General features: G+C 43.5%; 1 protein-coding gene across 1 annotated transcript; it reads left to right on the top strand.

Moving 5' to 3' along the window:
- Nucleotides 1–213: 213 nt before the first annotated feature.
- On the top strand, nucleotides 214–11,730 carry ZNF483 (zinc finger protein 483). Its single transcript, XM_055301788.1, has 6 exons — nucleotides 214–243; nucleotides 1,846–2,386; nucleotides 4,315–4,403; nucleotides 5,501–5,627; nucleotides 6,000–6,095; nucleotides 9,358–11,730. The coding sequence occupies exons 2-6, from the start codon at nucleotides 1,999–2,001 to the stop codon at nucleotides 10,899–10,901; spliced, it is 2,244 nt and encodes a 747-aa protein (XP_055157763.1). The 5' UTR covers nucleotides 214–243; nucleotides 1,846–1,998; the 3' UTR covers nucleotides 10,902–11,730.
- The last annotated feature ends 12,719 nt before the right edge of the window (nucleotides 11,731–24,449 follow it).

The following is a 24,449-nucleotide window of genomic DNA, read 5'->3' as shown; positions in this document are numbered from 1 at the left end:
CGGCCGAGCCCACCACCCTTCCCCACTGACCTTGCGCAGCCGGCCAGGTGGGAGCCTATGGAAAACACAGGACTCTCGCCGGGCCGGACGAACGCATTCCGGGAGTCGTAGTTCTGCGCCCTTGCGCAGGCGCAGCGCTCCCTCCCCGCCCCCCTCCGCCGGCTTGCGCGCGCAGCTCCTGCAGGACCAGTTTCTAGAAGCTCATTGCGGTGGCGTCGGTCCTGACTGCGGGTGCGGATGCAGGTAGCGGTCGTCCCGGGCCCCTGGTGTGGGGGCCTCGGCCAGGTCGCGCGGCCCCGGGGCGCGCAGGGAGCCGGGCGAGCTCACCGTGCACCCGGGGCCGCAGCCTCCGCGGGGAGGAGGGCAGGGTCCCGAATGACGGAGCTTTTCTCCATCCCCTCCCTGCGCCTACGGTCCGGCGAGTTGGGTCCGCGGACGTTTTGGGCGGGAAAATGCCTTGATGTGGGGGGAGCGCCACGGTGGGGGGAGCCCCGCGGTGAGTGCAGGGTGTTGAGCAGCATCCCCGGCTGCCCCCACTGGGTCGGTACAGTCGCCCCCTCCTCTCCGGGCGTGATAACCAAAACGTCTTCGGCGCCCCCCTCCCTTGAGAACTCTCCACCTGCGTCACATTTTCCGGGGAGCTTCCCTGGTAGGCTCCCTGGAGACCGAGAGCGGGTCTCAGTCCCCGCGCAGCCCCAGGTGCTCAGCGCGGCGCCAGGTACGTGGTGGGCGCCTAACATTTGGCGAAGGAATAAGTGACGTCATGCATGCATGTGTGCCGGGCTGTGTGCTGCTGGGAGGTGGGCAGTTAAGGGTATAATAGTTGCAGGAGGTGGAGAGTGTGCTTTCACCTGGCGCATTGTAGCACTTCTCAGGTTGTGCGGTCCCTTCCTGCGTGCCGTCTGCGGGTGGGGACCCTGCCTCATCGGCCCCCGCGTGTGCCCACAGTGTCCTGATGTTCAGTTATTTGCAGAGTGGAAGAACGCGTGTAACACAGCGTAGGCTCTGTGCAGAAGAGCACTGGGGGATCAGAGGAAGCTTTGTACAAGAGGTGACGGTTGAAAGGAGTCAAGTTTTGAAAGATGAGGGAGAGTTTGGTAGGAGAGGGGAAGAACGCAGGTTCCAAGGAGAGGGAACCGCTCAGTGCAGAGGATGGAAGGGGGTGGAGGGTGTGTGGGATTGGAGAGAGACTTCTTTGTGACTGTGGCATCTCTCAGAGGCAGCTAGAGCTCAAGGGGTGAGGTTCCTCTGAGCAGGGTCTCTAGATCATCAAGCATGGCCTTTGCATTTGAATTTTACCTTGGGACTGATGGGGAGTGATAGGACCCAGTTTTGCATATTAGAAAGAATCCTTAGGCTGCAGTGTGAGACTGGATTGAAGAAACCTGTGGTTAGGTGGATGAAGTGAATGGACAGGTTCTTAGGAAATAAAACTGCCAGAACTTGGTTATTGATTATGTGAGAAATTTGAGGGGCAAATATAAAATCAGGCTTCTGCGTTGGGCACCTGGGTGGGAAATGTGTGGCTCTTCACTGTGGTATGTCAGGAGCAGTTGAATAAATTTGGGACTGGATTCTCTTGGAGCAGTGACCCTTTTCTCATCCCTTTTGCTTATGAGGAGTATTTAGTCTGGAGAAATTTTTCTTGGAGGGTATCGTTAGTTACCCATAAATAACTCCTCAGCTTTTCACCTACAAAAGAAAATTATTCCTTTTAATGTAGAGGTTGGACAGGGTTGTTCTAGGCCTCTGGGTATGTTGATATATATCTGAACCAAACCAACAACAATGTTTTTAGGAGTAATAATTTGTTTTACTTACCTAACATCTCCTATTTTTTGGCAGTTTCTGCAAAACCAGAAGCTGAATGAATGCTTTGAGCCTTTGATATTTTGCTGTCTCTAGTGCCTGTTGGTGGACTGTCCTGGCAACTAGAGTCTACAGGGATTGGATTCCTGCTGCTGATACACACTGCAAGCTGTAGAACCCTTGAATAAGATGACCACCATCTCTCCAGATCCTCAGACTCTGGTCTCAAGTGAACCAAATAAGGTCCTAGGGATGGAAACTCCTGGGGATCAAGAAGCTATCCCGAGAGGAGACAGTGCTGACCCAGAGACTTTCAGACAGAGATTCAGGTGGTTCTGTTACTCAGAAGTGGCTGGACCCAGAAAAGCCCTAAATCAGCTCTGGGATCTCTGCATGCAGTGGCTGAGACCAGACATCCACACGAAAGAACAGATTCTAGAGCTTTTGGTGTTTGAGCAGTTCCTGACCATTTTGCCTGGGGAGATGAGGATTTGGGTAAAGTCTCAACATCCTGAGAATAGTGAGGAGGTGGTGACCCTAATAGAGGATTTGACCCAAATGCTTGAAGAGAAGGAAGGTGAGATATATAGATGGGAGGACTAAGAGGGAGAGATCGCCTCAAGGTGTGAAAGGAAACTCCCCCAAAGAAAGCAGTTGATTGCTGAAAATGAGTCTGAGTTTGGGGGTGGGAATGGCATAGGATCAGCTCCGCCTCTTACTGTGTAATCTAGGGCAAGCTATGTAACTTTTCAGAACCTTTATTTTTTTTTTTTTAACCTGGTGAAATGGGGTTCCAATCTGCTTAGTTTCTTGTGAGGGTTAAACATGATAAGGTATAATCCTAATTTCTTTCCTTTCTGCCTTGAGTAAGAGGGATTCTTAGAACATAGGAGAGAAGAAGATCATCTGAAATTATTTGGAGTCACAAGCATATCAACCACTCCAGGCCTCAACTTCTGCCTCCAGTGGGCAGGAGCAAGTTTCTAGATTGGGGTGCCCATATTTGTGATGATGGAAATGGTTCTGCACTATTTTGCACTTTGTGACTAGGGCAAATAAGAAATTGAATCTTAAATAGCCATATGTGGTGATCGGCTACCCTATTGAATAGTGCAGCTCCACAGCATTAGAGGAGGAATAGTTCACTTGAATTTTTTCACTTGTATTTTTTAAATTACATTATTATACATATACAAATGTATAGGATATAAACTGAGTTGTAACATATCATTGAAAAATATTGATAAAAAGACTTGGGTTGATAGCCCTTTAGGGGCATGTGGTCAACTTTGTTAAACTCCCTCTAATATGCTATAGATGTTCCAAATGTGTGTAGCATGTGAGTTACCATAAAGTTCTCAATACATATGTGGGACAGTTTGTATTCTACAAAAAGTTCCAAGGTGGGGAAATGCATTTACCTCCGCAGAGTTAAATTGTGGTCACATAGCTAATCGGTATGTTCAACATTTGGGTTTCCTGACTTCTCTGACTTGTCTGTCCTTGCAACATGGTGCTTCTCCAAAATTAGAGCCTCTCTGTGGAAGGCTTTGCAATAAAGAAGTTCATGAATTGATTGCTTTAGCATTCGGTAAGAACAGTTTCCTTAAAAGAGTCCCTTCTTTCTGATTACATAATTTTGCTTCTTAATTTCTGTTGGTTGTCTAATCAATAAGCTTGCCTAGAATTCTTTTCATAAGACAATAAAGGATGATCTAAAAAGTACTTTATCAGTATTGGAAGAAGAGCTGTTGACATCTCAGGGTATGTCATTTTTTGGTATGTTCAGATTCCTCATTTCTGTCTTTAGGCAACTGCTGGTGACCTCAGAAGAGAAGTCTGTTCCTGAGACCAGCTTAGTGCTTCCATTCAATAAGTGGTTCTCTGCAAGGCATTATGCTAGGCCTAGGAAGAAAACAAATGAATTAATAAAGCAAATACGCTGTTTTACCTTAGCACATCCTTTGAATATTTTAAAAACCATCCTGTAAATTAAACACATTAAAACTGTAGGTGTGTGGATTGAATGAAATCACTTATGGTGAGCTTAGGAATTGAAAGGGTATTTTGGGATCCCTGGGTGGCGCAGCGGTTTGGCGCCTGCCTTTGGCCCAGGGCACGATCCTGGAGACCCGGGATCGAATCCCACGTCGGGCTCCCGGTGCATGGAGCCTGCTTCTCCCTCTGCCTGTGTCTCTGCCTCTCTCTCTTTCTCTCTCTGTGACTATAGTAAATAAATAAAAATTTAAAAAAAAAAAAAAAAAAAAAAAAAAAGAAAGGGTATTTTATGGAGCAGGGGAGAAGCTTGGATTTTTAAAAAAGTGTATCTGTGGCTTTTAGTCAGTTTTATTTATTTATTTTATTTATTTTTTTAATCTATCTCAGTTTTAGAGTGGGAAAAAATATTTGTTTCTTCTGTACTTTTTCCTCCAGAGAGACATGTATAAGAATTTCTAGTCTGAGGAATGCATCTGAAAGACTATAGTGTTCTTTTCCCCTTCCCAGATCCAGTCTCTCAAGAGTCTGTTATTTCCCAAGAGGAGAACCCTGAAGAAAATAAAATGGTTTCTGTCCTTCCGAGAACTGAGTCCCGGGTAAGCTTCCTTTCACTGGTTTTCATTCTTAAGCAAATACTTAACTGAGCTCCTACTGAGCTCCTACAGAGTGGTATAAAGATACTAGAATAATGAAGACAGTTTCCTTCACATTCTTCACATTCTTTGAGCTCATTCTTCAGATGGTGTTCTACTTCACTTACCAGAATTTGTCATACGTCTGATTCTAAGAAAAACAAAAAATTTATTAAAATTCTACAGTTATTCTTGATAAAATTAGTCAAGTGAGAATAGAATTTTATTTCCTTAATATAATAAAAAAATCCCTAGCTGAACGGTATTGGAAAAATAAAAAGCAGCTCTCACAATGCCTGTAAAGATAAAGATGTCTAATCATGCTGCAGTTGATGAGCTTTTGAATATTCTAGCCAATGCAGTAAGATAAGAAGGAAATGAGGTAAGTATTGGTATGTAAGAGACAAATGGGTGTTATTTGCAGATAAATGGTCTGTTTGGAAAACATCTGAGAATCAACTGAACAACTACTAAAACTCATGGTAGTTGAGAAAAGGGGCTGGTTACAAATCAAAGAATAATTTGTAATCGATGAATTACAAATCAGAAAAATTTTTATTTTTTTTAAAGATTTTATTTATTTATTCATGAGATACACAGAAGCAGAGACACAGGCAGAGGGAGAAACAGGCTCCCCACAGGGATCCCAATGTGGGACTCTCTCCAGGGACCCTGGGATCACGCCCCAGGCCAAAGGCAGGGCTCAACCACTGAGCCACCCTGGAGTCCCCCAAAATTCTTTTTTTTAAAGATTTTATTTATTAGTATGCATATGCATGCATGAGGGGCAAAGGGGAAGGAGAAGCAGGCACCCCACTGAGCAGGGAGCCCAACCCAGGGCTCAGTTCCAGAACCCTGGGATCATGACCTGAGCCAAAAACAGACGCTTTTAACCCACTGAGCCACCTAGGTGCCCCGAAACAGAAAATCTTGTTCACGATAGTAATTCATACCTCTTTAGTAGACTGATAATGGCTTCCCAAAATATGTCCAGTTCCTAATCCCTGGAACCTGTGGATGTTAATCCAGTGCTGAAAGACTGTATTTCTTGTGTCTGTTAGGAATCTGTGACATTCAAGGATGTGGCAGTGAACTTTTCCAGAGGAGAGTGGAGGAGGCTGGAGCCTTTTCAGAAGGAGCTCTATAAGGAAGTGCTCCTGGAGAACTTGAAGAACCTAGAGTTTCTGGGTAAAGCTGTCTCTTAATGATCTAATGTATAAACTGTGTATCTTTTCATCCACTATTACTGAAAGATGAGTGCTATTAACTATATTGACCAGGCATGCAGGGATAATATGACTAATCCTAAAAGTGGGTTCTGAAAATGTACTTTTCTGCAGTGTCTTCTCTAAAAAAGAGTTTCTGCTTCATTGAGCTGGAAGTGTTGAGTATCGCTGTGCTGTCATCCAGGGCACACCTTCCCCCGTTCCTCCTCATATACCAGGATTGATGTCTATATTTGATAGCATCTTCTCTTGGGGAGCCGGAGGCTCTGTGTGAATGCTGGACCACCTTTGCCCTGTGCAGAAACAGTTATTTTTTATTCTTTTCTCTGAGCAGGCTTTCCAGTTTCCAAATTAGATTTGATTTCCCAGTTTAAGTGGGTTGAACTGCCGTGGCTGCTGGAAAAAGAAGTTTCAAAAGGCTCCAGATCAGGTGAGTTGGTGAAAAGCAGACAAATTAAAATAGTTGCTTCACCAAATTGTTTATGAGAAGCTTTTGAAATGCCGCATGGGCTAGATGCTAAAACAGGAAGGTGATTATGATATACCCCCTTGCTTCCTGGAATATTCATTTTAGTGGAGAGAACATTAGTTTAGTCCTCTGAGAAGTAGATGCCAAGGCATGATTAGCTCTGCCAGGGACTTCTGGGGGAGACTTGCCGTGAATGAAAATGGGGAGGGCTCTCAGAGCATAATGTGGGTATAACACACCTGTGAATGAGATAGGGAAGGAAGGAAGGTTGGGGAGGAAGCATCTTAGACTGATGCGCAGTTTAAGAAAATTTTGGCAAGGCCAAAGAAAAGTTCCCCAGCCGGAGTGGCCCATGAGGAGTGGCCCATCAGGAGTCCTGTGTCTCACAGAAATGGGCCTGCCCAAGGGTTCCTACTCTACTTGGCATTGACTGGGAGCAGCCTGTGGGAAAGTGGTCTTGGCGTGAATGCTGGGGTGGGCATCAGAGAGCAGCCCCTGGGGCCGTTACGTGAGCACCCCAGAGCTGGAGATCTGAGAAGCGCGTTTCTGTGGACGCCAGCATACAGATACCAAAACACAAGGTGTTAGTGGGATGTGTGCTATACTAACACCTGTATGAGGGGCAGTGGGAAATGCAGGAGTGATGGCTTAATTAACACGTAAGTTGAATCTTGAAGGATAAGTGGGAATTCGTCCAGCAGACAGCATGGAGAGTGTGATCTAATTTTTGTTAAAAGGAAAATGACTTATATATACATGTATATATCTCAGTATACATAGAGATTGTTTTTTTTAATGTCTCAGGAACATTCATGTTAACCCTGGTTATCTTTGAAGGATTATATTTTTTCTTCATCTTTTATCTTAAAATTTAACAATAAGCATATTAAAATTTATGTTTAAAAAATAAATTATTGCTTATATATCAATACTTTACTATTTTTTTAATTTTAAAGAAAAAAATCTGTAATTTGACTTCACTCTATTCCATCTTAACCAAAGTCAACCTGTTGATCGTTTTCAGTATAAATATGTGCCCCTCTTTCCTAGAAACATCATGTAGATGTACAACTTGTTTAAAAAGTTATTTACAGGGACGTCTGGGTGGCTCAGCAGTTGAGCACCTGCCTTCGTTAGGCTCAGGTTGTGACCCAGGGTCCTGGTATCAAGTCCCACATCGGGCTCCCTACAAGGAGCCTACTTCTCCTTCTGCCTGTGTCTCTGCCTCTCTCTCCGTGTCTCTCATGAATAAATAAAATCTTAAAAAATAAATAAATCTTTAAAATAAATAAATAAATACAGAATTATTTACAGCAGACTGGAGAAGAAGCTCTTGACAGACAAAGCAGAATCGGTAGCTATAATTTATAAAATACTTAAGCAAAACGGTAAGGAGTGCAGTCTATTAAAAAAATGGGTGAAGACCTTGAGCAGATAGCTGACAAAAATAAGTGACAAAACTAAAATTGCTGTAATCTTGAAATAAAAGTTCTAAGTCACTGGTCAACAATGAAATACACATTTAAAGCAACTGTACTGAGGTCATGATCTTGAGGTCAGGAGATTGAGCCCTTCATTAGGCTCCACACTCATCTTGAAGTCTGTTTGAGGTTCTCTCACCTTCTCTGTCTGCCCCTCCCCTCTGCTCACACATGCATGCAAGTGTTCTTTCTCAAATAAATCTTTTAAAAATGCACCAAATTTTTAATAATGGTTAATTTCTGGGGAATTGAATTTTGGGTTTCATAGTTAATTCTTTAAAAAATAGTTTTGTGACAGTGATGGTGTGATCTCATGATGAAGAGCCAAGATGAATGATGTGGTTGTTAAGTGAGTTCAGAGTTCTGAGAAGAGTGTAAATAGAGTATGGTAGTAGAGAAGGCGAGGATTTGAACCTGAAGCCCTAGGTGTTTGTGTTTGTGAAGGTGCTGTGGGATTGCATTTGAGGTAGAGCAGACACTGAAAGAATAGGATTAAAAACACTGTAGTGTGGTAGGGACAGTGAACAGATGCTTGAATAGAGCGTATCCGTAAGGTTGATAGGGCCAGACCATGGTAACCTTTGAAAGTCTAGTGTATGCAATGCCGTATGTCTGTGAGGTGATGAACATCTTCTGTAAACTTGGTGCTGTTCGGCTGCTTTGAAAAGCAATGTGGTGTAGCGATCAAAAGTAGGGGCTTTGTTGTCAGACTAGATTAAAAATCTGGCTCTGTCGCTTACAATACATGTGACTTTGGACAAGCTATTTACACTCTGTGTGCCTAGTTGTCACATCCACAAAACAGGGATGATATCAGGACCTACTTTATAGGGTTGTTAGGAAGATTAAGGGAAAATACAAATACAGTGCTTGATATGGGGCCTGGATTCAGTAAACATTTGCACTGTCATTTTTCTTTGGAAAGAGAATAGATTGGATCTAGAGAGAGCAATAATGAACCTATTGCAGAAATTTGAAAGGAAGGTGAGAACTTGCATTTTAATCTAACTGTAAGGCATTAACTTTTCGTTTTCCCCAATATTTTTCTTTTTTAAAAGATTATTATTAATGAGAGACACATAGGCAGAGAGAGAGAAGCAGGCTTCCCACAAGAAGCCTAATGTGGGATTTGACCCCAGGATTACAACCTGAGCCAAAGGCAGACACTCAACCACTGAGCCACCCAGGCGCCTCTCCCCAATATCTATCTATCTATCTATCTATATATCTATCTATCTATCTATCTTTCTTTCTTTCTTTCTTTCTTTCTTTCTTTTCTTTTTTTCTTTCTTTCTTTCTTTCTTTCTTTCTTTCTTTCTTTCTTTCTTTCTTTCTTTCTTTCTTTCTTTCTTTCTTTCTTTCTTTCTTCCTTTTTTATTTATTTATGATAGTCGTAGAGAGAGAGAGAGAGAGGCAGAGACACAGGCAGAGGGAGAAGCAGGCTCCATGCACCGGAAGCCCGATGTGGGATTCGATCCCGGGTCTCCAGGATCGCGCCTCAGGCCAAAGGCAGGCGCCAAACCGCTGCACCACCCAGGGATCCCTCCCCAATATTTTTCTTAACCACTATACCTCGTTTCTCTGTATTACTTTTTCTTTCTCTGTTTCATAAGATTCTGAAAACCACCCAAGCCATATTCATATAATTCATGGTCCTTGCTATCTCTCTTCCTGTCTGAGTCCCAAATAGGACAGCTTCCTTTATTGCAAACAGAACACATTCTATTTGTTATTTCTTTTAGAGTGTGAACCTACAGGTGAATCGAAGGAATCCTTTCGAAATCAAGATGTTCTTCTGGATGAATCAACTTTAGATAAAATAATAGAAAGATGCCTAATGAGTGGTAATTATGGCTCAATGGGAGAGTCCCGGAAGCGTGGTAGTAAGGAATATTCACAACTCGCAGTCCCACAAAAGAAATCTCATGGGAGAGGCAGTAAGGGTGAGGAATTTGACCCAGAAAAGAGCCCCTTTGGAAGTAATTTCAGGCAAACCTCGGACATAATTAAACATCTGAGAGTCTACTTAAGGAAGAAATCTCGGAGGTATAATGAAGGCAAGAAGCCCTTTAGTTTTCACTCAGACCTTATTCTGAACCGCAAAGAACACACTGGAGAAAAGCCACGGAAATGTAATGAAGGCAGGAAAGTCTTAGGTCACTCTTCATCCCTCACCGAACATCAGAAACATCAGAAAGTACATTTTGCGGGGAAGGCCCGGAAGTGCACTAACTGTGGGATAGCCTTTACACACAGCTCATCCTTTAAGAAAAAAAAGTCCTCTATGTGTGAAAAATGTTGGAAAATTTTAAATCGAGAAACAACCTCAGATAAAGATGAGGGAGCTGAGATGGGAGAGAAAACCCATAAATGCAGTAAATGCGGAAAAGCCTTCGGCTATAGTGCCTCACTGACCAAACACCGGAGAATTCACACAGGGGAGAAACCCTACATGTGCAATGAGTGTGGAAAAGCTTTCAGTGACAGTTCATCCCTCACGCCGCATCACAGAACTCATAGTGGAGAGAAACCCTACAAATGTGATGACTGTGGAAAAGCTTTCACCCTGAGTGCCCACCTCATCAAACACCAGAGAGTTCATACTGGAGAAAAACCCTATAAATGTAAAGAATGTGGGAGACCCTTCAGTGACAGTTCATCTCTTATCCAACATCAGCGAATTCATACTGGAGAAAAACCCTACACGTGTAACAACTGTGGGAAATCCTTCAGTCACAGCTCGTCCCTTTCCAAACACCAGAGGATTCATACTGGAGAGAAACCCTATAAATGTGGGGAGTGTGGAAAAGCCTTCAGACAGAATTCTTGCCTTACTCGACATCAGAGGATCCACACTGGAGAAAAACCCTACTTGTGTAACGACTGCGGGATGACCTTTAGCCATTTTACATCTGTCATTTATCACCAGAGACTTCATTCAGGAGAAAAGCCCTACAAGTGTAACCAGTGTGAGAAAGCCTTCCCTACCCACTCACTCCTCAGTCGGCATCAGAGAATTCATACTGGCGTAAAACCTTACAAATGTAAAGAATGCGGGAAATCCTTCAGTCAGAGTTCATCGCTTAATGAGCACCACCGTATTCACACCGGAGAGAAGCCCTATGAATGTAGCTACTGTGGAGCAAGCTTCAGCCGGAGCTCGATCCTTGTAGAACACCTCAAAATCCACACTGGGAGGAGAGAGTATGAATGTAATGAATGTGAAAAGACATTTAAGAGTAACTCAGGCCTCATCAGACATCGGGGATTTCATTCTGGAGAGTAATTCTTGAAATACAGGAAGGTGGGGGGGGGGATGGGGGTGGAATCTCATCAAATGGTCCCTTATTAAAACCCTGGGGTGGAAACTACCACAGCGTCAATTAGTAGCTACAACTTTGATGGGTTGGCAGCTGGCGAAAAACACTTTCTGCAATTCACCACTCTTCAGCAAATCATAATTAAGGTTGGTAAAGTCATGTGGAAAATGAAGAAAGCAGGATGATATGTGCAATGATTCTGAAAGGCCAAATGCAAATTTAAAAAGCAAGAGGAGGCTCACGGGACCCACCCAAGAACCTCTACTTCCGGAGAAGCGGCCTTCTTCATATAATCCTTGCTTCTAGCAAGAACTGGGCTTGAGCCATAACCTGGGTTCTGGGTTCTGTACCCATTCTGCCAGCCAACTCACTATATAACCTTGGGCACATCATTTGACGTTTCTAAATTTTAGTTTCTTTGCTGGTGGAATGAAGGGGGTGGGGCTCACGACTTCTAAGTTTACCTCTGATACCCTCTGAAGCTGTGGGAATAAGCTAAACACGTTTGGTTCATTGGAAGTTTCAAGTTTCTCTAGTAGGAAAGTACTCATTTAAGATTCTGGACTTCTAGCTTAGTGAGAATGCAGTATACTCTGAATGCCTGATGCTGGAATCCCAGAATATCAACAGGAAGGAGTCGGAGGAGCTCACACGGGTGTGTCTTCAGGGAATGTTCCCACTGGACAAAGTTCTCCAACCTGTTTTTCCCTCTGGGCTGTGACTGAGGGGATTAGGAATCTAGAGGACACATTGGAGCCATCTCAGCCATGAGGGTACCAGTCCTGGGAAAGTAGGTTGGGGGCTGGGAAGGGGGGGTGGGGGAGGAAACGGGTGCTGAAAACAGAGCTATTCTGGATGGATTATCTTTTACAAAATAGAATTCTATTTTTTTAAGAGTTTGTGTATCCCAAGCACAGCCCCTCCCGTAATCGGAGTGGAAACAAACGTGTATGGTGACAAAGCTCACAAGTTAAGACTGGGCCATTGGATATGTGTTGATTGGTCTGCATGGTAAGGGGTGTGTGTGTGTGTGTGTGTGTGTGTGTGTAACTAGTTGTCACTATTTGAAAATTAGGAGATTTCATACCAAAAAAAAAAAAAAGGCTTGCCTTGAAAAATTATAAGGGCTGACACCCCTGGCCCATATTTTTAGTGGAATAGTCAGCTGGTTTGGGGTAGCAGCTGCTACCTTTACACAGGGAATCTAATCTACTCTTCTACTGGCCTAGTTCTCTGATTTATAGGACCTGACTTGCCCCATTTCAGAAACCTGATACTATGATCCCCTGCCATCTGGAGAGTACGCAGTCTAAGGTCTAAGGAGACTCCATTGATAGTAAAAACCAGAAGACTGTACAAATCACACAAAATTACTTTGTCAGTTAAGTGTTTTGTTGTGAAAGTAGACCTGAAAAGGAGGGTGAGCAGATATTTGTGGATTATTTCTTCTGAATCCCATTGGTGGGGTGTGAATACTTTTTCTGACTGAAAAAGGAATGAAAACCCTGAGTCAGGTTTAGGTCTCAAGTCTTTGGGTTCTGGAGGCGCCGTACAATATGGTACCAAAAAGTTCCTAAAGTTGAAACTTGAGGGAGCTCCTAGATAAATGAGAAGGAAAACAGAACTTGGGGCTTATGGAAGGGAAGAGATCCTTAATGCTGATCGGAGACTCAGCAATATTTGCTGTGATTTAATGGGTATAGGTTTGCAATGATAATGCTTTTGGTTTCTTCCCAACTCCCCAACCCTCACCCCCCATCCAAAAGCTTGTGGTTCACAGACACTGCTGTGTGGTAAACAGATCTGCGTAGTTACTGCTAAACGGACCAACCAGAGACATTCTAGCCATGAAAGGAATGTGGCTTATGAGAATCATTCATCCTGGTCTATGTTTTTTTCTGAGCGTATATAAACCCTGGTGGGTTTTTTCCCAAAAAGATACAATTTATAGAGAGAAATGTGTAAAATTCTTGAGGCATGTTCCATGATGTTTACTGATTACGTCCTCCAGCATTCATAAGAGGATGTTTTATACCAGTATCAGTTGGGTATCTGGAACATAGGGGTTTTCCTTAACAAGTTTATCTGGGTGTAAATTACCTAAAAAAGTCATTTCAAGTGTACAATTCAGTGAGTGTTGGCAGATCCACTGAGTTATACAGTCATCACCATAATCCATTTTCGGAACATTTTACCACCTCAGTAAGATCCCCATTCCCACACCTAGTCTCAGGCAACCACTCAACAGTTTACACTCTTGTCTCTGTAGAGTTGCCTTTCCTGGATGTTTTATACAAATGGGATCGTATGTGGTCTTTTGTTTTTCATTTATGTATTTTCTAAATGCGTGTTGTAGCAAATCAGTCCTTTATTTTTATTATTAAATGATACCCTATTTTAGGGGTACACCATATTTTGTCCATTCACCAGTTGAAGGACATTTGGGTTGTTTACAGTTTTTGGCTGTTAAAAATAATGCTGCTTTGAACATTGACGTGTAAGTCTGTAGACACATCTTCATTTTTCTTAGGTAGACACCTGAGTGGCTGGCTCTTATGGTAAGTTTTTGTTTAACTTTTTAAGAAATTGCCAAATTGTTTTCCAAGTGAGTACATCGTTTTTCATTCTGAACAGCGCTGTATGATCCCCTACAATCTGGGAAATACATATCTTGAAATCTAAAGAGACTCCATTGATAAGTAAAATTCAGGAAAAGAACGTTAAAAAATCCTACAGTGACTTTTCAGTTAAGTTTTCTTTGTGAAATTAGACCTCAGAGGAATACAGTGTGCAGACATTAGAGGATTATTTCTTGAGAATTTCATTGGCAGAGTCTGAATGATTTCTAAATGAAAAGGGTACTAAAGCCCTGAGTCCAGTTTCTCTGCATCCTTACCAGCCCTTGTTATATTGTCTTCCTCATTAGTGTCCCAAGGGTTGAAATGGTATCTCTTTCTGGTTTTAATTTGCATTTCCCTGATGGCTAATAATGTGGAGAATCTTTTCGTGTCGTATTTTTTTTATTCTATGTAAAAGTCCTTTCTCCAGTAAACTCTCTAAGTACTAGCCACAGGAGAGCATCCTCAAACCCGGCTTCACGATATTTATCAAAAGCTCAATAACTGCTTATGTATGCTTGCCAAAAGGATATTTGATGTGGGCCATCACCTAAGTACTTAAATTCATTTTTTATATCCTATCAGATCATCAAGAGATTCTAAATTTCTTTTGATCCCTTACAGGATTGTTTGTATTAACCAGTATTTGACTTAATGCCGTGTGTATGTACATTGACAGGTGTTAAAATCAGCCCTTTAGCACATTCTACTTTAAAATGAAGACCTTGCTTTTAAAAATGTTTCTTCTTAATGAGTTTCTACTGAAGAAACTTCTTTCAGGTCACAGGACAAGATAAAGCTTCTCCTGTCAGTGAATCTACTTTTACTTATTTATGAATTCATTTTTAATGTGGTAAAACATACATAAAATGTACATTTTAACTCTTTTGGGATTCCAGCTCTGTGGCCTGAAGTATATTCATGTTGTGTGATCATCCCTACTGTGTATCTCCAGAACTTTCTGTCATCCCAAACTAAAACTCATTAAAAACTAAGCCCTCATGCTGTCCTGCCCCCCACCCCTGGAGATGACTATTCTTTCTCTTTCTCTGAACTTGAATATTCTAGGTACCTCATATGAATGGAATCATTGAATATATTTGTCCTTTTTGCGTCTGGCTTCTTTCACTTAGCAGAATGTTTTTAAGGTTCATGTTGTAGCAAAAGTCAGAATTTCATTCCTTTTTTAAGGCTGAGTAGTATTCATTGTATGCATACACCATGATTTGTTCGTTCATCCATCAGCGGACATTTGGGTTATTTCCACCATCTCAGCTACTCTTAGCGGTGTAAAACAGCAAGAGTCCCTGTTTTCACTTCTTCACAGATGTTACTGGCATCCAGAATGGAGACTCTTTTCCAGAAGGTTTTCCGCTTACTTTCCCGAGATCCCGTAGACAAATCACTGTCTATGGCAGCAATAGCCTTACGAAATGTATTTCTTAGAAGACGTAGAAGTTGAAATCAGTCCTTGATGCAGGGGCTGCAGAGTGGATACCAGTGACGAAAACCAGTCTCGTTCATCTTCATCAGAGCCCTTGGGTGACCAGGTAAATTACTGTGAGCAGTAATATTTTGAAAGGATTTTTTTTTTTTTTTTTTTTTTTTGGAGCAGTAGGTCTCAATAGCGGGCTCACAAAATTTAGTAAAAACCATGTTGTAAACAGATGTGTTGTCATCCAGGTTTTGCTCTGTGTGTAGAGCACGAGCAGAGAAGATTTGGCACAAGCCTTGAGGGCCCGGGGGTTTTCAGAGTGGTAAGTTAGCTTTGGTTGCAATTTAAAGTCACCAAGCGCATTAGTCCCCAGCAAGACAGCCTTTCCTTTGAGGCCAGGCGCTGGCGTCTCTCTGGTTAGGAAAGTCCTAGATGACGTTTTCTTATAAGGCTCTTCTGTCTACACTGAAAATCTGTTGTTTGGTGCAGCCACCTTCACTAAGTATATCTGCTGGGTGGGTAACTTGCAGCTTCTACATCAGCACTGGTTGCTTTAGTGTTTTATGTTACGAAGGTGCCTTCTTTCCTTAAATTTCAACGAACCAACGCCTGCGATCTTCGAATTTTTCTTCACAGCTTCCTCACATCTCTCCGCCTTCACAGAATTCAGGAGAGTTAGGGCCTCACTCTGGATTAGGCTTTGGCTTAAAGGGACTGTTAATGATCGGTTTGATCTTCTCTCCAGACTTTCTCCCTATCACCAGCAGGGGTGTCTTGCTTTCTTAGCATTCGTGTGTTCATTGGAGCAGCACTTCTAGTTTCCTTCGGAAAAGTTTCGTTTTGCGTTCACAACTTGGCTGACTGACTCGAGAAGCCTAGCCTTTGGCCCGTCAGCTTTTGACCTGCCTTCCTTCCTAAAACGGATCGATTTGGGTTTTGGATTTAAAGTGAGACATGTGTGACTCTTCCTTTCACTTGAACACTGCGGGGGGGGGGGCATTGTCGGGTTAGGAACTGGCCTCGTCTCAGTATTGTTGTTTCTCAGGGAATCAGGACGCCTGAGGATGGAGAGGGAGACCTGGAGGCGGGGTGGGGGTGTCGGGAGAGTCAGAACGTGCACATTTATCAGTTAAGCTCACTGTCTTCCACGAGTGTGCTTGGTGGTGCCCCAAAGCGCTAGTCGTAGCGTGAAGGCTCCCAGATCACAGGACACCGTAGCAGGTGGAGTGGTGGCTGAAAAGCTTGAAGTGCCGTGAGAATCCCCAAAACGTGACCCATGAAGGGAGCAGATGCTGTTGGGGAAAATGATGCCAACAGACTTGCCCAACACAAGGTTGCCACAAACCTTCAATTTGTTCGTTTGAGAAAAAAAAAAAAAAACCCACCACACGCAGTATCTGAAGCACAATGACCCCAGATCTGCCTTGCTCCGTTTTTGCAAATGCCCCCCCCCCCCCCCCCCGCCGCATTAACGCTTTAGTGGTGCGGTGCCCCAGAGAGAGGCGGGACGGCGGGCCACGCTGTGCAAGCGCAGGCTGGGCGTGAGACCCGGGTGTGGGGTCTGGAGCGCGGGCGGGGTGCGAGTCCCTCCCCCCCCCCCCCCGCGGGCCCTGGGCCTGGTGGTGCTGCCCGGAGGGGAAACCTCGTGGAGCGCCCAGGCACGGCCTGAAGCCTGGGGGTAGGGGTCCGCTGCCCGCCTTCCCGCCGCAGGTCAGGTCCCCCGGGCCGGCCCTTCCGACGAGTGTGTGTGTGATTCCCCGGGCGGCGGAGAGCCGCTGGAGGTTGTGTGTGCACGCGCTACCTGAGAGGGACGCTACCTGAGAGCACGCGTGCGAGCGTGTGTGCACGCGCTACCTGAGAGGACGCTACTGAGAGCACGTGTGCATGCGTGTGTGCACGCGCTACCTGAGAGGGACGCTACCTGAGAGCACGTGTGCATGCGTGTGTGCACGCGCTACCTGAGAGGGACGCTACCTGTGAGCACGCATGCATGCGTGTGTGCACGTGCTACCTGAGAGGGACACTACCTGAGAGCACGCGTGCGAGCGTGTGTGCACGCGCTACCTGAGAGGGACGCTACCTGTGAGCGTGTGTGCGAGCATGTGTGCACGCGCCACCTGAGAGCACGCGTGCGAGCGTGTGTGCACGCGCCACCTGAGAGGGACGCTACCTGGGAGACCTCTGCTTTCGTTGTTTTTGTTCCGTGTCCTCCTCCGAGTTGTTCCTCCGACGTGGAGGAGCCGCTTGATGAAAAGAAACCTTCGAAGGTCTTGAAAATTCGCCGTCTGAAACCTGTAGTCCGCCGTGCGGCGCGCTGAGGGGTGTCCTTCAGGTGGCGGCGTGGACGTCCCCAAAGGCCTGCCCCAAGGAAGCTTCTTCCCCCAAACCCGGGCCCTCGCGGGGCGCCCCCCCCCCCGCCCCGGAGTCCGTCTGCCGCGCAGGAAGTCGCGAGTCCCTAGCGAAGTGTTCTCCACGCTGAGAACGTGCGTGCGATCCGCCTGCCGGACTCGCGCAGGTTCCAAGGTCGCGGTCCCGGTGGCAGAGCTCCCGCGCACCCTCGGAGGCTCTCCGGGGCCTGTGGCCGCCGGTGCTGGTGCTCGAGACGCGCGCAGGGTCTGTGAGGCCGCGCCAAGAGCAGCCGCTCTGCGGCGGCGATTAACGGGCGCGTGGCCCCTGGTCTTCTCTGCTTCCGAGTCTCTTCACTTTCTCACTTGACCCGCCCGCCTCACCAGAAGCTTCCTTTCGCTCTCGAAGCCTCCTCAAGACCCTTGGTTTGAAGGTTTTGTTGAGCAAGTGTGACCCCTGGGCTTCCCCAGCCGCATTCTCGCTTGGTTGCTCTATTCCTGCGGCTGGGCCTCGGCTTTCCTGTTTCTTCGCTCGCCGTGTGATTCTTTTCATTGAAAACTTGACATTTGAATCTTCTAGTTTGGTAGCTCTGGAGAGGAGGCTTTCCCTCTATTCAGAGTTTATGGTCTTTTTGATTTTTAGGGTGTCTCTGTGCTGGGGAGCAGTCTGTGGCGAAGCTTGAATTTTTCCAGCCCGATTTCCCTGGGCAGAGGCCGTGGTTTTCTAAATTCTCCCATACGTGATTTTTTTTTTTTTTTTAATCATTGTCCAAAAAACCAGGTGCTGTCCCTTAAATCCTCTGGAAGCTATTTCAGCGGGTGGGGGTGGGAAGAGTGGCGGCTGCCTTCTGTGCCTGCTCTTCCTTCCTGATCCGAAATAGCCACCCCCAGTCAGAACCCAGAACTCCAGCGCTTAGAGGCAAAGGTTTTCTTTTCTTTTCTTTTATTTTTAAGATTTTATTCATGAAAGACACAGAGAGAGAGGCAGAGACACAGGCAGAGGGAGAAGCAGGCTCCATGCAGGGATCCTGACGTGGGACTCGATCCCGGGTCTCCAGGATCACGCCTTGGGCTGAAGGCAGGTGCTAAACCGCTGAGCCACCCGGGGATCCCGAGGCAAAGGCTTTAATTCCTACTCTACGCTCCAGCAAGTAAACTAGGGCCGTGGGCTTCATCTGGGCGCCAGTAGAGGCTGGGTGGCTCCTGGCGTCCTGGAGGCTGACCTCTACGGCTGACCAGTCAGGGTCTCCGCTGGGATCTAGAACTCTGACTCCAGAGTAATCACTAGATAGACACCTGCTTCCAGTACAGCTGTTGTCTAGCTGGAGAGATGGATTCCTGGCGCTACTTACTCCCCCATCTTCCCTGACATCACTTCCTCCATGTCTTTGGAATTTATCTTTCTTTCTGGAAAATTTTTTCAGTTTTATCCCCTGACTCTACTACTAAATGTTTTATTGTTGTTGTCACAGTAATTCTAAGTGTATTTTCTGATTCTCTGTTCTCTTTTTATAATCTCTTTTACTTCATGGGTGATTTTTTTTTTTCCTCTTCATGGGTGATTTTTTTTTCCCCCTCTGCGGATGCTAATACAGTGTTTTTCCATGTTTTTCTGCTCCCTGCATTATCCGTCTTTCCTTTGAGTTGTTTTTCACCTGTTTTCTCTCTTTCACATGGGAGGCTTTCCTCAAATTTCTGGCAATCTCTGTTCACTTTTAAGAAGACGGCGCTAAAAAGCTGACTGGAAGGTGTTTTCATTACTGCAGCACTATCCAAGGAGCATACTGTGAGCCACATACGTAATTTCAGATTTTCTAATAGCTACTTTTAAAAAGCAAAGCAGATGAAGTTAACAATATATTTCATTTTACCCAAGAGAGACAAAATATTATTTCAACATATTTTAACCAGTGTAAACATTATTGGTGAGGCATTTTATGTTATGTTTTGCATTGTCTTCAAAACCCAGTGTGTGTTTTATAAAAGTTGTAGCAGTTCATACACTGAATTACTTGATCCATATTTAGATTTATAAAACTTAGTGTTTAAAAGTAGGTTCACATGGTTCTTCCAAACATATCTTGTTATTCTAAATATGCTTAAAGTTTTCCAGTAACTGGACCAAATATCAAAGGAATTACTTTACTCGGATACTTGCATCCACATTGACAAAACAGTTCATCTTTCTTATTAGAAGAATTGATTTTGAAGCAAAAGCATATCATTTTGAAAACTGTTCAAGTAAATTCACTAACTCTTGTGTCACCTCAGTATTATTAACAGCAAATTTGGCATAAAGTAGTGCATAAAATGGAAACAAAACTAAATTTATCCGTATCAACAAACCAGTCCTTTCATTTGTCTTGTTTTGTTTTTTGTAGCTAACTTATGTAAGATGCTGCTGATTACATTTAAAATTTGTATATTGACCCAATGTTAGAAAAATGTGTACAATTGTCATTTTTCATTTGTATCATGAAATATTTCAGTTTTAACTAAAGTATTTCACCTAAGTAGGTACAAGTTTTTCCTGTTCTAAGGAGCTTCAAAATTAGCATATTCATATGCAGTGTTATGGAGAATTCTTGCTCTGCCACTTTTTGTCTTTGGTTTTTGAATATATGGCAGGCATTCCTTTGTTTTAAGAAAACCTTGAATTGGAATTTCTTTCTTTTTTTTTTTTTTTTTGAATTGGAATTTCTAGTACAGGGAATCTTTGTAAAAATTCTTTTATAACTCAACCAAGGAACATTAATAAAAACACAAGATCACTAAAATATATTATCTTCACCAGTTCCCTAACCTGGCAAAGAATATTTTATAGCATTTGCACATACATACTGAAGAATTTTAACATCTGTATTCATGACTCTTTCTAGAGTCTGCTTTAGAAAACCGAACACAAATATTTTCAATAGTTACCAGATAGTGGAACAAAAGAATGAGGGAAACATCATTCTCTTGCTTTAAAATTCCAGTACTTTTGGTCTTTTGACAACATAGTTGGAGTCTCATCATAGAAATTAATTTTTCTATGTCTAGCTGAAATTCTTCCAACAGATGAGAAAATGTCAAAAATACCTGTCATGAGTTTGAGTTTTTAGGCAATGAATTGACATTTCTTCGTAAATTTGGATTGTTCTTTGAGACAGAATGTACCAAAATTTTCAATGGGAACTGTCTTATATTATGTGACTCTTCTAAAAGTAAATACTTGCAACTTTTCAATTTGTGAGTCAATTAATCTTTATTAGTATTAGAAACTTCTTGTATTCTATATTCTATGAATAACATTGTTTAGAGGGTTAATTGAAAAGTTCGATTTTTGTAAATGTCTTCAAGTCTTATAATTTTCTGACGAAATTACCATAACTAAAATGATAATTTCATCATCTCTCCTCCTAAGATTCTTTGTTATGTGTGTGTTCAAGAATTCAAGTATTGTAGAGTTGGCCAAATTTACAAGCTCAACAATGCTGTTAAATTTTTTTTTTATGGAAATTGCTCATTTCATGTGACCGTTTTGTTGGGTTTTTTTGACTGTTAGAATACTTATCGAACTAACTAGATCGTTGCTGAAAATGACAAATACTAGCTGTTGTCTTAAATATTGTCTACAGTATTGAACACTTTTGTATACAACAAACAGCTTTTTCATTTTGCTGTGCCTGCAATAAGTTGCAATCGCCATTCATCATCGAATGTGCACTCTACCCCCGTCCCCTTTTCTCTTGATTGTACTAGTTGTAGTACTGGCTTCTGTAGTGAACTGAATTCTGCCTCAGTAATATGCCTTCATTTAAAATTTAAATATTTTCCCATATTTTTTTAATCTAGAAAATAATTATAATTAAAATAGCATCTCAGTTGATGATTATGATTTGCATAGGTATCACTGTAACTTGTGCTGTCTACCTTGGTATACTTGAACTTGTGCTAACCACATAAAATATCCAAGTAAACACATCGTGATGTTATCTCAGTGCATAGAAGAAAATCATCTGAACCAAATCAATCTGTTGATACTGCCTAGATTGGTGAAGTGTTTATCTGTAATACTAGAACTAATGCACGTTCCTGTACAAGCATTACAGTACAGCAACATCCTATGCGATGCAACAGTTAAAGTGAATTGTAGTTCTATGAAAACAATAAAAGTTGTGTTGAATGGGAAAATGTTGACTCTGCTTCTGTTTTTTAATCTCAAAATGTGGCACCCTTCATGCCTGCGGTTCTCAGCAGCCTTATGTAGCTGCCACATTGGACAACACAGAGTCAGAGTAAGCAGTGCTGCTAGCCAGGGAGCCCAACAGATCAAAGGGGGCTTAACTGAGTAACAGTTAATTTCCCAGACAGGCTTCCTGCATTTTGTTGCATTCCTGCATTTTGTTGCATTCCAACATTTTTGTAGGTAGGCCATCTGGAGGCCTCAGAGGCAAAGAAAGAAGAACGAGAGCATTTTACAATGTAAATTTTACTTAAACACTAACCTGGAAACAGCTTAGAACCGTGGGTCCCCACCGGGTGCCAACGTGTCCCAGGTTTACTGTAGAGAGTTTTCATAGGACATTTTAAATTTTAGGAAAACACAGCTATCGCTAATGGGCAAAGCCCCCAACTCCTATCGTTTGGGCCTGTTTAGCAAATGGGACAATTAGGTATTTCTTAGCTAACTGTGCCTAGAGGCACTGTGAAAAGAAGATTATGGTGCTAAGAATGCTCTAACCAAGAAACTGGGAATGTGGCTTAGAAATCCCTTCTCTCTTCTTCCACTGGCCAGAATTGGGTTCCCCCTCATTGTGAGCATGGATTGCTCCAGCCACAACTTCTAATCACTCTGTCCTTTCCTTCCACCACCCCCTCCCCTTCACCCCACATACCTTCTATTCCTAAGGGAGGCAATCCAGAGTCTGTTGATCAGTGTTTCCACCTGGAAGTCCAGGGTCTCTGGGTTAGAAGCCTGAGAACATGGGAGCAGCAGGTTAACTTGTGGGCTTCACAGGATGATTGGGTGTTCACTGAGTTTTCACTCTAAGGACCCCAAAGGTTAGTGTCTGTCATTTATCCTTGGAGCAGTGTAATTTCTCCAGAAGGATCTGTAGTTTTCCAGAGAGGGAGCTCATCTGCCAGGGGCTATACACGTGGCTGTTGTGGATGAGGTGGAAGAAGGCATCAGGGCAGGATGGGAGTTGGAGTTCACTCCACCTTATACAGACTTCCACTTAACCTGTTTTCAGCCTGACACCTCATTTCTGCCTTCCTCCAGGGCAAGGGGACCCAAGTTAACCTCTCAGGTTCCACTTGGTGAAAGACTATTTCAGTTTTCCGTGGGGGGTAATGGAGGGAAGGGTAGGAGTGCCATTGTGGGCCAAACTGCTTTTTACACATATTTTCAAGCGCTGTCTTTTTAGCTCCGCAATTTTTTCCCCACTTGCAGAGTATCTGATGCCTCCACCTCCCAAATCTTTGTAGGTGTCCTCGGTACCCTTTGAAGGAAAGCAGTTGTGCCTTTTTCCCCCTGCGCTGTCAATAAAAGTTCCTTTAAATGATAGGTGCCTTCATACAATGTTCTTTGGGGTTACATGTATTTCTTAATTTTTTTTTTTTAATTCATGATAGTCACAGAGAGAGAGAGAGGCAGAGACACAGGCAGAGGGAGAAGCAGGCTCCATGCAAGGTGCCCGACGTGGGATTCGATCCCGGGTCTCCAGGATCACGCCCTGGGCCAAAGGCAGGCGCCAAACCACTGCGCCACCCAGGGATCCCGTATTTCTTAATTTTTTTATAACAGATTTACTGAGATATAATTCACATCACAAAATTTTACCTCTTTTTTTCAGCTTTATAGAGGTAAAATCGACAAAATTGTAAGACATTTAAAGCATACAAAGTGATGATTCGATATACATTGTGAAATGATCCCCCCCTCCAGAGTTAACTCACACATCCTAAACTTTACATACTTACCTTTTTTTGATGGGAACATTTAAGTTCTACTAGCAAACTTTAATTATACAATACGGTGTTATCAACTATATTCATCATGTTATACACTGGGTCCTCAGAACTTTTTTTTTTAAGGATTTTATTTATTTATTCATGAGAGACACAGAGCAAGGCAGAGACATAGGCAGAGGGAGAAGCAGGCTCCCTGTGGGGGGCCCAATGATGCAGGACTCGATCCCAGGACCCCGGGATCACGACCTGAGCCAAAGGCAGATGCTCAACCACTGAGCCACCCAGGCGTCCCCCTCAACTTACTCATCTTGTAACTGAGTTTGTATCCTTTCACCAACCTCTCCCTATCTTCCCCACCCCCAAGCCCTGGCAACTAGTTTTCTACTCTGTTTCTATGAATTTGACTTTTTTCTTTCTTTTTAGATTCCACATATAAATGATACCACACCACACAGTATTTGTCTTTTTCTAACTGACCTATTTCACTTAGCATAATGTCCTTGTTTCATCCATGTTGCAAATGGTAATTTCCTTTCCTAAGGCTGAAAGATATTTGTGTGTGTTTTCTTTATCCGTTCATCCACTGATGGACGCTTAGGTTGTTTTCATACCTTGACTATCCATGAATAATGCTGCAAAACTTCATTTATTTCAATTGTACAATTTAGTGGTTTTAGCATCGTCACAAAGATGTGCAACTATCACCACTGTATTTCAAGAATATTTTTCTCTCCCCCAAAATAAATTCCATACCTTCTAGCCCTCACTTCCTACTCCTCCCTGCCCCATCCATACAACCACTAATCTACTATGTCTAAATTTGCCTGTTTGTTCTGGACATTGCCCATAAATAGAATCATACAGGGGCACCTGGGTGGCTCAGTGGTTGAGCATCTACCTTTGGCTCAGGTTGTGATCCCGGGGTGCTGGGATCGAGTCCCACATCAGGTTCGCTGCAGGGAGCCTGTGTCTCTGCCTCTCTCTCTCTGTGTCTCTCATGAATAAATAAAAACAAACAAAAACACCAGAGGCACACATCTTGGGTGGGGGCACCCTCACACTTGCCTGAGTTTTATCTCACACATGTTTTACTTTCCCCATATGGAATGGGGATTCAGGAGGGCAGGAGCTTTTATTTTTTTAATTGTATTTTTTAAT

This window comes from Nyctereutes procyonoides, unplaced genomic scaffold (genome assembly GCF_905146905.1).
Source record: "Nyctereutes procyonoides isolate TBG_1078 unplaced genomic scaffold, NYPRO_anot_genome, whole genome shotgun sequence".
Taxonomy (NCBI): Eukaryota; Metazoa; Chordata; class Mammalia; order Carnivora; family Canidae; genus Nyctereutes; species Nyctereutes procyonoides.
Note: the sequence above shows the minus strand (reverse complement) of the source record. Positions and strands in the feature narration are given on the sequence as shown.